We start from the raw sequence: 14,916 nt of genomic DNA, 5'->3' as shown, positions 1-14,916 counted from the left end.
CTCATGTAGGGTCTAAACCTTCCCTTAAATCTACTGGAGTAGAAGCAGCTCCACTGCAAAACTTTTCTCCACATTTGAAGATGAGAGCTGGCATTTTCCCCACAGAAAAACTGAAGTTTGAAATGAATGATTCCTCCATTACTTTGGACTCATAGCATGTAGAACAAATCACACGAAGTCCTGATCTTGACTTCCAGGAACTAGTGCTTGCCAACAGCAACATGTCTTATGCTCATATTATTTTACTTTCACCTTATCAGTCTAGCTACAGGTAGGGACTATATTGAAGCCAGCTCTTCAATTTCCTTCAGACAACCATGTATTAATTTTTTTTAAATGCTCTAAAACCTCCCTTTAGGATCTGTGTTCCTCCCTCTCCACAAGAGTTAGAAATGGGTAATTTTATTTGGCAAATCATGAATTAAGGTTATCAGTGCTATCAGACAAAATACTAGATTTCTGTCTGATCTAATCTGAACATTCATTGTGTTGCAAGAAAACTCCAGAAGACTTTTTAACAAAAAAATGATGGACATTTAAGAAAGCTACAATCAGCAGATGCTTTCAAAAGGTTTTAAAGCAAGGTAAATATATGGAAAATATACTAGATAAGTATCACTATATCTTGCACTATTGTGGTTTTTGGGATTTAATAAGACAGAGTTATCTTAGCACTTACCATCTTAACAATTCTCTTCATAAACTTCACTGAGAAAAGAACCAATCCCACTTTTAGCTCGCCAAATAGTACCATCTCCAAATATATCAAATAAATGCATCTGGATGGTCTCTGCTGTTCAGCTCCATTATTTCCACACAAATTAGAGGAAATCAAGTAGAGTGAAACAGAGCAGACCATTAGCTAACCAAAACCTGAAAGCAGCACATGAACAGAATGACCTAAGAGCACAGCAACATCACAGTCACTCAGGAGTGCCACAACCATCCTTTGTGTGAATGTTCTCTCTGCTAATTCTATACATTTCTCCCATCTGTTTTGATCACCAACCTATATCAGCAATATAAATCAACTTGAATGTACTTTGTATCTGATTAGTCACTTAATATACTTAAACACTGAAAGCAGCACTTCAAAAGAAGAAAGCTACTACAGGAAGCTCAGGTTCTTTACCTGCTATTTCTTGAGATGGCAATTCAACAACCTAGAAAGGGATTTTTCCCCAAGATATATACAAATTTCTCTGTTCTGAAAGTTTCCCCATGGCTGCCCTATTTTAGCCAGATTCAGCAAACAGATATGGGTTTTTTAGGAGAATTATGCCATTAAAAAAAAAAATAAAATATCAGTTGTTCATTAGTACAACACAACACTGAAGACATGAAGGCAAATCTTCTCCTCCATTAAAACTGTTCTGAAAACTGTTCACAACAAGGAAAATTTGTGTCTGGAATGACCCATCAGAAACACTCCAACATTAAGTGAACTCAACACATCCAACTCAGGAACCTTAGGAATTTGACAATCAAAATATTTAGACTGATGAAATTCCAACTGATGCTGGCACTTCACACTTCATAAGACTTCTGCTTCTCCTTGCTGTAAGTCTCTGGTAAGGATTATTAACAAAACATGTACATGCTTTTTTAGTTAAAGTCATCCTTGCTAGACAGTTACAGTTTCTAGACCAGCATTAGCCCAAGACTTTCCAACACTACTGTAAGGCAACAGCTCAACAGGATGAACATGTTCCTCCCCTCCTTCTACATCCCTTCTTCTCCCTGCCAGGTGATGGTTACACATCCTTTCATGTGTCTGACAGTCTCATTTAGGAATTTTTTTGGATAGAAGAGGAAACTGCTGCTAAAAAGAACCAAACCAAAAAGTTTCTGAACTCTCTTAAATAGCCACATAAAAGCCCTATTAAGCAGCTCGAGTTATTAAGATTACAGAAATAGTATTTCCGTCATTGTAATCCTATTAGATAATTCCCTCTCACACCTTAATGAATTCCCATATCACATGAATGGAATGTTCTCTAGATAATTTCAATATTTAAATTATCAGTCAGAAAGGATGACAAAGTGATCTGAAAGACAGAACATTCATAAGGAGCAGTCTCTTTACTGGATTTATTAATTATAACTTTGAGATACTTAAAGCTGCAGATTTCAATCTGAACATCAATTTCTCAGCTTACATTTGAAGGATAATGTCTTTCCCAACTTATATTTCAGCCTTAAAAATCTAAAAGACTCCTAGCTCAGACTGAAGAAGAAGATTTCCAAGAGACTCCCATTTTCTTTGAAAGTACACAAAACACTTCTATAAGTCTTTGAACCTGAATCTCAAAAGTTTAGGACCTTCAGAGGAAAGCAGTAGTTACCAAAATTTGGTAACTGTTATAAGTGGTACATATCCTACACTTAATTTAGATTATACTGACATTAAGAGTCACTACTCCCAAGTCACAGATCAATGTTCCATATTTGTAAAAATCTGACCCTGCTCAGGAAAGTAAAGCAGGTTTCAGAGAAAGAAGTGAAGTCAAATTAAGACGGATTACAACACTCTCCCATTTTGTTGTGGGGCAGGCAATTTTTGACACAAATGAATATTTCAATACTCATTAATGCCAATAGTGTCCAAGATCAGCTGTGAAAAGAAAAATGTATACAGCATATTATTGTGAACAGAGAGACTTTCAGATGAAAAATCCAGCTATCTGGGTATTTTTGTTTGAAGCACACAAGACAAAAAGAAGAAAAAAAAACCAAAAAGAGGATTACAAACATTTTTAAAACCTTTTTAAATTCACTTCATAGAAAAAGAAATTAGCTGAATGGTCACATTCAAGAGAGCTGTGGCCAGGGTCTCAATGTCCAAATGGAGACCAATGATGAGTGGTGTTCCTCAGGGGTCAATATTGGGACCAGCACTGCTGAACATCTTTGTCGGCAACACACCAGTGGGGTTGAGAGCACCCTCAGCAAGGCAGCTGCCAACACCAAGCTGGGGGGTTTGATCAACACCCTGAGGAGAAAGGATGCCAGTAAAAGAGACCTTGACAGGACCCATGAAAACCTCATGAAGTTCAGCAGGGTCAAGTGAAAGATCCTGCATGTGACTGCCAGTTTTCACTTGCTTTTCAATCTGTTATTTACATTTGCATACAATGTCTTTTTATATACCTACAATTTTATATGCCTATAATTTTATATACCTATAATTTTGTACTTTTAAGACAATAAAAAAGCCTTTACACATCTTCAGTTCTCACATAAGGAAACAGTATTTTATTCCTTCCAGTAGTTAAGTAATTTCTACACCCTGGGAGTTAAACAGATGCTTTCAAGTTGTTTCTAACAAAAAATACCTTGTGAATTACAACACTGTATTTTTAAAAAGTTCCTACTTATTATAAAGAACATAGAAGGCAAACTGACAATCCTAACTGTTCAGCTACAAAATCTTAAGTAAACAACAAAACAAGATAAGCTTTATTTCTTCCTCAGCTCTTCAGCTTTGCAAGGTACATTTGAAGTTCCATGAAATACAAATTAACGATGCAATGACTAACATCCCACTTTTTATCTTAGCCCTGAGTTTAACCTATTTACCAAAAAAGAAGCCAAAAAAGGAAAGTTGCATACTCTTTCTGGATCGACTGATGAATATTCTTGTATTTCAGATTGTTACAATGACTGAAGCCTACACAGATCCATTCTGGATCTGGACTGCTTGCTACCCAGGGCCTTGCAAGTAATATTGTCACAGCTTCACAATGCTCAGAAGAGACTGCAAGCTCTGAGGACCCAAGTAAATGCTCTGATTTCAAGCCTGCTGCAGGAGTTTTTTTATCATAGATTTGTGGACATGTTCTAAATAAGACACTGATGGAATATAGTTGCTTCATTTTGCACCACTATCAAGCATGAACCATACAGAACAATCACCACATTTGGTGCTCAAAAGTTAAGTAACTTAGAGCTGAAATTCACATTGAATGGAGTCTGCAATGGCTCCTGAAGCAGGGTAAGGGAAGTCTGAAAGGTAATACTGACCTTAATCAGCAGGAGTAGAAGGATATGCTACTAAAAATTTGTCCAGATCAGGATAATAAGGACTTTCCTAACTGCAAACTTAAGTCAACACTTAGGAGAATTTTACCATCTGCACCTCTCTGTCAAATTGCATAACTGGCTTTAAAGCATCATTTCAGCACTAGCTCTTTAAAGGGGGCAAAGAGAGGAGAAAGAAACAGACAAAAGAATACTGTTTATATAGCTGTGGAAACTGAGGGTATATACTGGCAAGCAGAGGGAGCAACCTGTCAAGATACTAATTTTATATTTTTGTCAATTGTAAATAAAAGCAAAGAGTTTGATGTTATATCTTTTCAGTGGCCTGGCAGTGGAGAGAGAATATACTGCACAGGTCCATCAATTATGTATTATTTTAATGACAAAAATATTTTACAACATTATTACAGAGATAAAAGATTTTTTATGGTTATGAATGAGAGTCTTGATAGAATTAGTTCAAAGCCTGACAGCAGCACAGGACCTATCACAATTAGCCAGTATAACTGCTCTTTCAGTAGCCTGGGCCAGCTTCTAACCTTCAATAATGGGAAAGTGATTTTAGGGACTATCATTTAATATTTATTTCCACCTCTGGGAATCAAAACAGTGGCAATCCATAACAAGTCTCTTCTCCTCCCAAGATGTACTACAGCTGCACAGATGTAATACAATGCATTAAAGTGTACAGCAAGTGAGGGTGACAGATCCAATCTGCTTTGCATTTTATGAGCTTAAATACCGTGAAGAGAAAGAAAGACAGGAAACCTCTAAATTATATCCTTTGAAAATTACCACATCTCTAACTCTTCTTGTGTATTTCCATGCTGTGTGTGATTGTATATTTATGTTGGGCCCCCTAGTGAAGCTGACTTACTGGCTGGAGTGGCTACAATTCATTTGGCTGTTTTCAGGTGCTCTCCAGCTGACCTGTGGTCCTTTATCCAAGCTCTGGGTATCTATTGCTGGCACTTGCATCAAATTGGTAGAAGTGGGATCGACTGAGGTTCCCCTCCCCTGCAACTTTAAATTAAAGTCCTCTTCACCAGCTTAGCAAGCCTATGATCAAAAATACTCTTTGTTTGTCTGACAGATGTACTCTATCAGCCCTCAGTAGACCACATTTCTCAAAGTGAGTCCCATGGTCCAACCAGCCAAACACCTGGAAAATATGAAAACTTGGAATGATGAAGAAGATCCTAAAAACCTTCAGAAGAGAAATGACCTTGCCAAGCAGCAATAGAGCCACTGCTGTCCATGTATTTTCAGTAGTTTATTTGCAGTTATTACTGTTGCATACTATTACTGCTTGCATTCACCTTCCAGACTGGGGAAAATGGCTGCATTAAATGAAGTAATAGTGACCTAAAGAAGAAATTAAGAAATACGGTGTTGCAGGAACAGAAAGAGCATTTTAGTTTTTGAAACAACTGGGCATTCAAGTAGTACACAGCCAGATCAAAATGTTTCATCAATGATGAAATTGTGGCTGGTCTTGCATGATTACACACAAAAGTGACCAGAAGAGAAGCTTTCATTGATCAATTAAAATTGACAGTACAGCAACTTGCAAGCCACATTAAACAATATACTCAGTTTAAATGCAGTTTCTTAGGAAAATATTTACTAAGACACAGACACACAGTGAAACAGAATACACTCAAGAGTATAGTTCAGAAGTGCTGAAATGCACTACAGATACAAGAGCAGTGCAGTAGGACTGCATTATAAGTTAACTGTATTTTATTTATAGAGAGAAGTAAATAGAACTGACAGTGGATCAGACTACTGGTCTGTCTAGCTGCATGCATTACATCTTCTCAAAGGGATGCAATATGGCAATAGCCAAACTACACAGTGAAGTTATCCCCTAAGCCTCAATAATTAATAGTGTGCTTGATGGTCAGAACAACAAGAGACTAATAGGTTACTTCCAATCTTTGCTCATTAATAATAACTATTTTCATATTTTAGATAGCTAAGTCTTTGAAATGTCTTTACACAGGCAGTACATTAAAACACAGTTTTTCATAAGCTAAGTGTTTTTTCATTTTCTATCCACTTTTATCTTTTTATCTTGACTTGGAGACAGTCACCATCTGAGAGGATGGCTGAATAACCCCTTCTGAGCTATAGAGCTGCAAACAGATCTTTTTGTCTTGACCTGGTCTTTGTACAAGTAAGTATTCCACTAAAAAAAGGGTAAGATTTTTAATTATATTTTTTCAAGCCAATTAAATTCCCACACTTTAGTTTCATCTAAGGTTCAACATCACCATATAGTTTTGATGTCTTCACCTTCCTGCCTCCAAAAAACCAGTACTGAAGTATAAAGTTTAGCCAGAATTACATGAACTAGAATTTAATAATTAAAGTCTGGAGAATGCATAGCACAAAGATTAAGAGGTCACAAATGTCTTTCAGAAAAAAATGTATCTGCTCTATTTCAAATGTACTTCTCCTGTTGGTATTTTTAAATACCAGCATCAGTTCCAGGACAGGACATTATTATATATTGCAGACTGGCTGTAAGTGAAGGAAATATCTAATTAAGATCAATTTCATATTACCACAGCCTCTACCTACTTACAAATTAAGAAACTTATTTAAATTTGAAAACTTCAAACTCTAATCTCAATACATTTATAAAAATCAATACTAATCTAGGCTAGTAACATTTTCAATACTTACTGAAAATCTAACTAACAAGGAGCTTTGAGAATCAGTAATTACTAAAAAAGCATAAACTCCATTCCGGCTCTGTAAATAACAAAATCAGATAGCTTGACATAATTTTTTTTCTCATTTCTTTGACAAACAGTAATATTCTTCATCTTTAAGATAACACCTCACTTAATCTTTCATTCTCCAGAGAAGGCAAGGAAATATATTGCTTAATACTTTCTATATTATCTTGTCTTATAAGTTATACAGATGAAAAAGGAACCAACTTTTATAATGATAAATGTCCCTTTTTATTTTATGCACCCCTACAGATTTTGCAAGAACATAATTTACTGTTTCCCCAAGATTCACATTTTAGAAAGTTAATTTAGAAGCTCTGATTATATGCAATATCTCTATGGAACAAACACTCAACTATTTTTATCAATTCTTATCTCAACATATGGCTTTTAAACTTAAGATAACTAAAATCCATCCAGTTAAATAAAAAAAGGTAAAGCTAAATTAATCTTGACATTAATATGCAGGGTGTAACAGCAAGCACCTGAAATGGTTTTTGGCAGCAGAAAAATTATTTCTAGTATTTCAATGTATAGACTGTCAATGGCCTTTATTTCCTCTAAAGCAAACAACTGAGTTTTTGGTATACATCGGCAAGAATTATCATAATCAAATACAAAATTCTTCCTGTATGGACACATTGCTAGGCTGATCTTATCTGTAACTTCAAAACACCTGAACACCATTAAAATATTGGAAGAGATGCTGAATTTTTATTTTTTGTTTTTGTCAAATTAATTTGCACGACAATTAATTTCCAAGTAAAAGTCTGCAAGAATATGTTCAATTACACACTAATTTAAATGTAAATCTTACTATCAGGTAAGAACTGACACCATCAACTGCCAGGTATTTAACAGGAGGCAAAAGAGCAATCATCTTTCTTCCTATCCTGATTCCTAACAGAAAGTTTTCATTCATTTCCTTTAGTCAGTGATTAATCTTGCACAGCATGGTAAACACCACTATGTGCTCACCAGAACTCAAAGGCAATAAGCTGAGTCAGCAGTGTATGAAAAAAGAAGTTCTCATTACAATTCTCACACTGGTAATACATTCTGGGAGGAAAAAAAGAATGATCCATTAATAACTCAAATATGTCATTACTTTGGACCTCTAAGAATATTTTAATTAATCCAGCAGAATGACTGTTAAAACCAAAGCGTATAGGCAGGACAAAGTTGAAAATAAAAACAATAAATTGCAACCTGAGATCTTGCTCCTTTCCAAGGTGTATCTAAAGGCAGCAGCAATTTTTTTCTCATAGGCCCAGAATCAGTCTTTGAAGAGCTTCAAATGCTTTAAAGTCCTCTCCAGAGTCATATTCATCCTCAGTGTAAGCCTAATGTTTTGTAAAGAATTAAGTTTTTCTAACAAATGTAACCTGTAGATTACAGGTTGTTAGCTATAAAATTTCTCACACCACTCATCTCCAACGTTGTTTTTCACACTGATGTAAAAGCACCACAACCTGGTTAACCAGGCCACTGAGTATCAACCAACATAACACAAAGACACCCCAGAGTAGGCATATTCCAGTATCAGAACTTGCATGTAAGAAAGATACAAAAGCAGAAAATATTTCCTACCTCAGTCAAAAAGCCCTCCACCCACAAATGCCTGCTTTTCCTTCCCTCTGTAAAATAACATCCAGAATTTGTGTAAGCTATGGTGAGGGCTCTTCCAATCAAAGACAAACTTGAAATATGTAATACAAAACACTAGTGGGAGGAATCTTGTTAAGTTTGATCTTTTTCTTTGTTCTCAGAATTAGAACCCACAACTTTAATCAGTTTTCATTATCACTGTAATTAATAATGCCATTAATGAAGTTACAGAAAACAATCTAGTCTATTCAATTCTACTATATCCTTACGTGATACCCAAATGAAAATAAAGCAGAAAATGGTTCTGGAAGATCAAGGACAGGGCTCTGGCCCATAGGGGAAAGTGTGTGTGTGGGAGGATGTAAAAGGAGGAAGGCAGTGAAGAGGGTCTGCAGTTCCACAGGGACACCCGTGTTTACTTATGGCTAAGCTCTAAAGAACTTCCTGCAGAAACAGAGTAGCATGAATTTCACTTTCTTAATTTCCTGTCCTTTAGGAAGGAATAAGGCTCAGTAAGGTAAGTGAGCTTGTAAACAAGCCCTTCAAGTTCTTGCATTTTCACTTTCACTTGGGAGAAATTTTTTTTGTTTTGTATATGTGCATTAGCTACAAAATGCACATTACCTACATGATGTGAATATCTCACAGAATCATAGAATTGGCTGGGTTGGAAGGGACCTCAGAGATCATCAAGTCCAACCTTGGATCATTACAGACAAAAGCAGTGGGCATATGTGTGTATATATATTCTATTAATTTATTTTCATAATACCTGTAAGGGTATTAGAATTTAAAGTGCCTAACCATCCAAAGAGAATATGTATTTTCGTATACACCAGAAAGCTCACCAGAGTAACACTTAAAACATAAATGTTACCTTGGTAGAGGCAATGAAGTGACATGCTTCATCTGAAATCTGACCACATTAAGGTTTAAGAATAACCTGAATATGCTGCTTTGGCTAGTTAGCAAAATATCCCAACAAAACAATAACATCAAAAAACTCAAGCTGCAGATTCTGAACTTGATTTAATTAATTTCAAACTGTATCCTCAGGTTTATGTACCTTGCTTTACTCAGCTACCATTGCACCTCACTTTCCAGTCAGGATTAATTCAAGATCGACAACTCATTGCACTGCATTTTCTGTAAAAAAACCCTCAGATATTACAGATTTCAGGCTAAAGGGGGGTTTGGTAGAAAGTTGGCCTATCCCTGGCCTTCAAATGAGGTCCAGCAGAAGTGCAGGCATCTCCCCAGTGTCTCAACCTCCCAACTACAAACTTGCAGAACAGCTTCTAAAGTCAATGGATAGTGTTGCTTCTGGACACTTAGTCCACTTGCTCAGAAGAACAGACTAACAAAAATAACCCAGCGTCTGAACTAACTTCACATTATTTACATATCACCAAGGAGACCTGCTTTTAACTAGGAGACATTTCAAATCTGCTATGACAGTTATTTAATTTATTTTTAATCAGTGGAAGAAGCATGGCTCCACTAGATAAATACATTTAAATATGAAGTAGTACAAAAGCCTTTGAAGATAATTGAAATATTAGTGAAAGAAATTCCCATGTATTAGGAAAAATTAGGAAAAACACTAAATAAAATAGCAGAAAAAATAATTTTCCCACAACTCCAAAAAAAATTTATTCGAAGAGCTCATCTATTTTTTCCTAATTAATTATTTATATTTTCAAGAAACATTAGCATGGATGCTGGAACAATGCTTTTGGAACTAAATTTGAATTTTTCTGTATGCACAAACAAACCAATAAAGCTTCTAATTGTAGTATAGACACAGTATTGCTGCAGAAAACTAAAGAGTTGCATTAGGAATAGCAGTCTGAATCCTGAAAGGAACAGCAGATGTTTGAACAGACTATTGCAACTTACGTGTTAGAAAACAACTTCCAATAATTTGCTTGCATTGCCTATTATAATTATTGGCACTGACTAAAGAGGAATTTTTTTTTTAACATTGTTGGTAGACTTCACATTGCTCAGTGAGGCCGACACACAGAAAGTCACTGGAATTTAGGGTCAACTATCATTTGCTTTACAATTATTATATTTTATGTAAAATTTAAACTTATCCATGGGAGTCTGTAACCCAGTGTGAGGAAAATGTCACCAGTGTGGAGAACAGCACTGTATCCATGAAGATTTATACATAGCCTCATAGCTCTAGCCCTGTACCATGCCCATAGTATGTACTCTGTGTGTGCACCATGTCTGTACAGCATCAGAATGCCAGGCAAGCAATATGGTGACAGTCACCACCTGGTAGCAGAGGATGGCTGAATAAGCCCTTCTGAGCTAGAGCTGCAACAGAGAGAAAGTAGGTATGTTTCATGGGTTGCACTAAGGTCTAGCATGTGTTAATAAAAGTAGAAGTCAAGCAGAAGTTCACAGACCTCAGTGGCAATTATTTTTTTTTCTCCACTGTAATGACACTTGTTTAGGATAAAGGTTGATATTTGGGTGAGTAGGATAGGTAACTCAATTTTGGACAAGTCAAACTTATGAAAATAAAATAATTCAGAGGCTGAAATGTGTGTGGTTTATCAATACTGACTTATTAGTGGGAAGGATGGAAGTGAGCATCATTAGCAGACGGATGACAAACAAAGGCTTGATATGAGATTGCTTCCAGATGAAAAAGAAAAATTGTAGAGATTATCTCCAATCAGTGCAGAAACTGCTCCTCCCATCACATCAGGAAGAAAACAAAGGAAATCCTATTAATGTGGAAGGGGAAAAAATGAGAAAGGAAGTTTATAAGAAATGTTGGGCCTTTTTTCTTAGTTTGAGAAGACACTAAAAGAAAAGGGTGATTGACAGAACAGTTCTGACTTATGACCAAAGCCAGTGGTAACCCCAATGTCAGCAGCTAAAATATAAGCATGAAACTGGAGATTATTTCCCCTCTCCTGACATTTATCTTTGGTGTTTTAGAGGAAAGGGATGCAAGACAAAATAACAGCTGGAAAAAACATATAAAGGTTCCTGCACAAAATATACTTCTAAGAACAGTGTGCAGAAACATATTCTAGATTTATTGGTATGAATTACCAAAAAGAATTGAGCAAGGCTCTCCATATTTATAATTTATGTCCATTGGTGGGAAGAAACAACAACTAGACAAAACCTCAAGTCAGCTTGCACTTCCCTAGTTTGGAGACTCACTGAGAAAGAGAAAACAAATTTTTTTATTCCAGCTGTGAAGAACATGGGGTATAAGAGTTTTAAAGTATTGCTTTAGAGGGGACAATAAGAAACTTCAGACTAAGAGAACAACTAAGACAGTTTCTTTTTCTAAGGAATACATTGTGAAATATGTAAAAAATTCTTTCATAGAAATAGTTGGACGGTAAATTTCACATATTGGCCAGACATTTTTAAATAAGCAGATATTTTTAACTCTAATCCTTGAAATTCACTTAAGGTTGTGTGACTTATGAAACGTAACATAACTCTAAACTAACAGATTTCTGTCAGGATCAAGGTGCATTCCAAAAAAACCCATATGAAATTTAGTAATAATCACTTTTTCACACACCTATGAAGAAATGGCAATGCAGAACAGGCTTTTAGTGGAGAGTATTTCAGGCTAGATGAACAAAATTAGAGAGATAAATCAAAGACAAGGTTGTTAAAAAAGGGACGAAAATGACTTCTTGCAATGTAAGTAGGGGATGTTGCCTCTGGAGCTGAAGACTACAGAAACAAAGATAGTGGAAGAGTGGGAAGTGCTGCTTGATGGAGAAATGCTGATGTCTAGAAGTTTCCCACTGTGAAATTAGCATATTCAGACCCATGATTTCAAGATGTAATTAGGCGGCAAACTCATTTGAACACAGAATAACTCATGTGAAAGTAATTTCACATCCCACTGCACAAAGTACTCCAGCTTCTATTGACTTACCCCCCATAATTTTAGATTGGCAGTTGATAAATTCTGGCTTCTTGTCTGTAAGGTATCGCTGACAAGTGTGATGTAGAACCTGAAAGAATGTGCATTTTTCTGAAGCTGTGCTTGCTACCCATTGGTCAAAAGCATTTTCAAATAGCAAATCAAATTCTGGAGAATCCTAGAAGAAGAAAAACACACAGATATTTTTCCAGTTTTATAAATGGTTTGGAGAAAGATAAAGAGCTCTTACTTTTTATAAAGTATGATGTTAGAAAAAACAGGTCATGCAGCTCAAGACCATCCTGGGATTATTTATCCTTTGCATATTTTTGGATTCAAAATAACCACCCAATAAAGACAGAAGTTTTACTCTAGCAAATATTTAAAATGAGGAGTATTCAGCTATGATAAAAGTAACTGAAAACAAAAATACTTTAGACAAAAAAAAATTAAAATTTGGACTCTCATAAGAAAACCTTGTATCTCCAGATACATCTTTACTTATGTTGTCTGTGGTATGATAGGAGGATTTGTGCCTCAGCACAAACTCTACTCTCACACTATATTATAGAAGATGTGGTTTTGCTCTTGATGCTCAGCCAAAGAAGGTAAAAAAATAGTAGGTCCTAGTTGTTGCATTTAATGTATTACCATAAAGTATTGCACAAGTCTTAGGATAACATGCATTCCAAGAATAAATCGATGTCCAGTTCTATACCATACATCAGGTGCCAAAACAAACAGATTTTATGCAAGAAATATTGCTATGTATTTGTAAATTTGTAATCTAATCCAGTAAATGCTTTTTTTGAATTGATGACACTACAAGTTCACTAGAAGACAAGCCTGAAAGGAGCATGCCTAAGTTTAAAAACTTGATAAGGTTTTCAATATGAGACTATCAACTATCTGTTATTAAATAGCTGCATAGCAGATGCTGGTCAAGGGCCTAAAATTCATGTCCCTTATGTATTTGTTGTTGCTCACATTTTGATTGTCCCTTTACTCAGGAAACATAGAATTCCACCCCTTGCATTTCATAGGGCAGTAGCTAGGAGGCTTCTTTTTTGTACAAAAGACTATTAAGTTTTAACAGAAATTGGTGCACTGACATTAAGATGCTTATGTGGCCGAATAGAGTGAAGCTGGGTCAGTCACAAACATATTTTGTTGTGCAATGAACACACTGCATAAGTCACTTTGTGATAACAGTATGAGCCACATTCCTAACTTAAAATTCTGCTAATTTACTACTGAAGATTTGGATTCATAAGCCTATTACATATTAGTAGGACTTTGTCTTGAGACTGCTCAAAGAAGGTTACATATTCCACATTAAAATAATTCCAGAACTGGTAAGTGTACGTGGGGTTGTCTATTTGTTTAAATCAGCATTCACATGCCATTGGGAAGTAAACCATAGCACCACCCTCTGTAGGAAAAGATAAGAAATGCAGAAGGATCTGAGAAGGCTGTCTTAGATAAAATTGCAAGGTTCACAAAATTTTACAAACTTGAACCTCATTAACCTCTCCTGTCCTTGCTCCTACTTACTGCTCTATCTCAAAACACAGCTTGCATTCCAAAATGGACCCCAATAGGTTTATAGCCAAAGACAAGGCCAACAAAGCTCTTATTTTACTCTCTTCACAGAGTTAGAAGAAAAGCTGAGAAAGGCAGGAAGAAAATACCCCATATTACCATGAGCTTTGGCCTCCTCCCATCTTTCCCATTAATGTCTATTTCATATATTCCAATTGAGTTACTTCTTTTTTGAGAATTTGCACTTAAACCTATGTATTATCTTTCTAGATGCCCTCTGAACAGTGAAAGAATGCCTAATTCCCAAATCAGTTATGAAGAGCTCCATTTTCATTTTCCAGACCTGTTCAAACTCACCCGATTCGGGTCTATACCATTGACCTGGCGAAGCTGCTCGAGCATCCACTGCGTTCTCCTGACAAAAGATGTGGAGCCTTCAAACTGCTTCACCTTCGTAATAGATGCTTGAGGTGGTTTCTTGTTTGTCACTGAGCATTTAAAAGAAAAAAACATGTAAGTGAAAAGGGTTAAACGTTTCAGGAACATGCTGTTTAGTTCACTGTATCAGTAGCAGGTTTGCTGGTGTATTTTCTATAGTGCCCCACCAAGTAAATACATGTCATCAATTCTGACAGTAGAACACATTGTCTTTCCTGCATAACATACTGAAAAACACATTCTTTATTGCCAGAATGATGGCATGATGCTAAACAAGCATTACACTGCTCAAAATGTCATCTATTCTAGCCATTATCATTTTACACTGCCAAAACCCTGTAAGAAACTGAACTAAACCAAAGCTCTTTTCATCTACATTCTTAAAATCACTTTACTGTTCTGTTTTTCCTCATGCTACTAAGCTGAGGTTTCTCATACTTAGCCCATTATTAAATTTAAAAATAATCTCCATGTAAGTTGATTGTATGTCTATATGCACCTTTAAAAAAGCCATACAGTTGCTTTAGATGGACTTTCATGTTGGCAAAGGTCTTTTCACAACATGTCACATTTCTATTTCCAGTCAACAGACCTAAGTATATGCACTTTCTGTACTGAGAAAGT

General features: G+C 35.9%; 1 protein-coding gene across 2 annotated transcripts in view; it reads right to left on the bottom strand.

Moving 5' to 3' along the window:
• The window catches only part of STXBP6 (syntaxin binding protein 6), a 102,873-nt gene that overhangs the window by 12,930 nt on the left and 75,027 nt on the right, over positions 1–14,916 (bottom strand). The window contains exons 3-5 of one of the 2 annotated variants that reach the window (XR_011725985.1): positions 14,212–14,342; positions 12,325–12,490; positions 8,376–8,422 (exon numbers count right to left, since the gene is read on the bottom strand). Coding sequence is in view for 1 of the 2 variants with exons in the window: in XM_071744307.1 (XP_071600408.1) it covers positions 12,325–12,490; positions 14,212–14,342 (297 nt within the window). In the remaining variant the exon portion in view is untranslated. The remainder of the gene's footprint in view (positions 1–8,375; positions 8,423–12,324; positions 12,491–14,211; positions 14,343–14,916) is intronic. The other variant, XM_071744307.1, reaches the window with a different exon arrangement.

Source organism: Heliangelus exortis, chromosome 5, assembly GCF_036169615.1.
Source record: "Heliangelus exortis chromosome 5, bHelExo1.hap1, whole genome shotgun sequence".
NCBI classification, from domain to species: domain Eukaryota; kingdom Metazoa; phylum Chordata; class Aves; order Apodiformes; family Trochilidae; genus Heliangelus; species Heliangelus exortis.
This window is presented reverse-complemented; position numbering and strand designations above follow the sequence as displayed.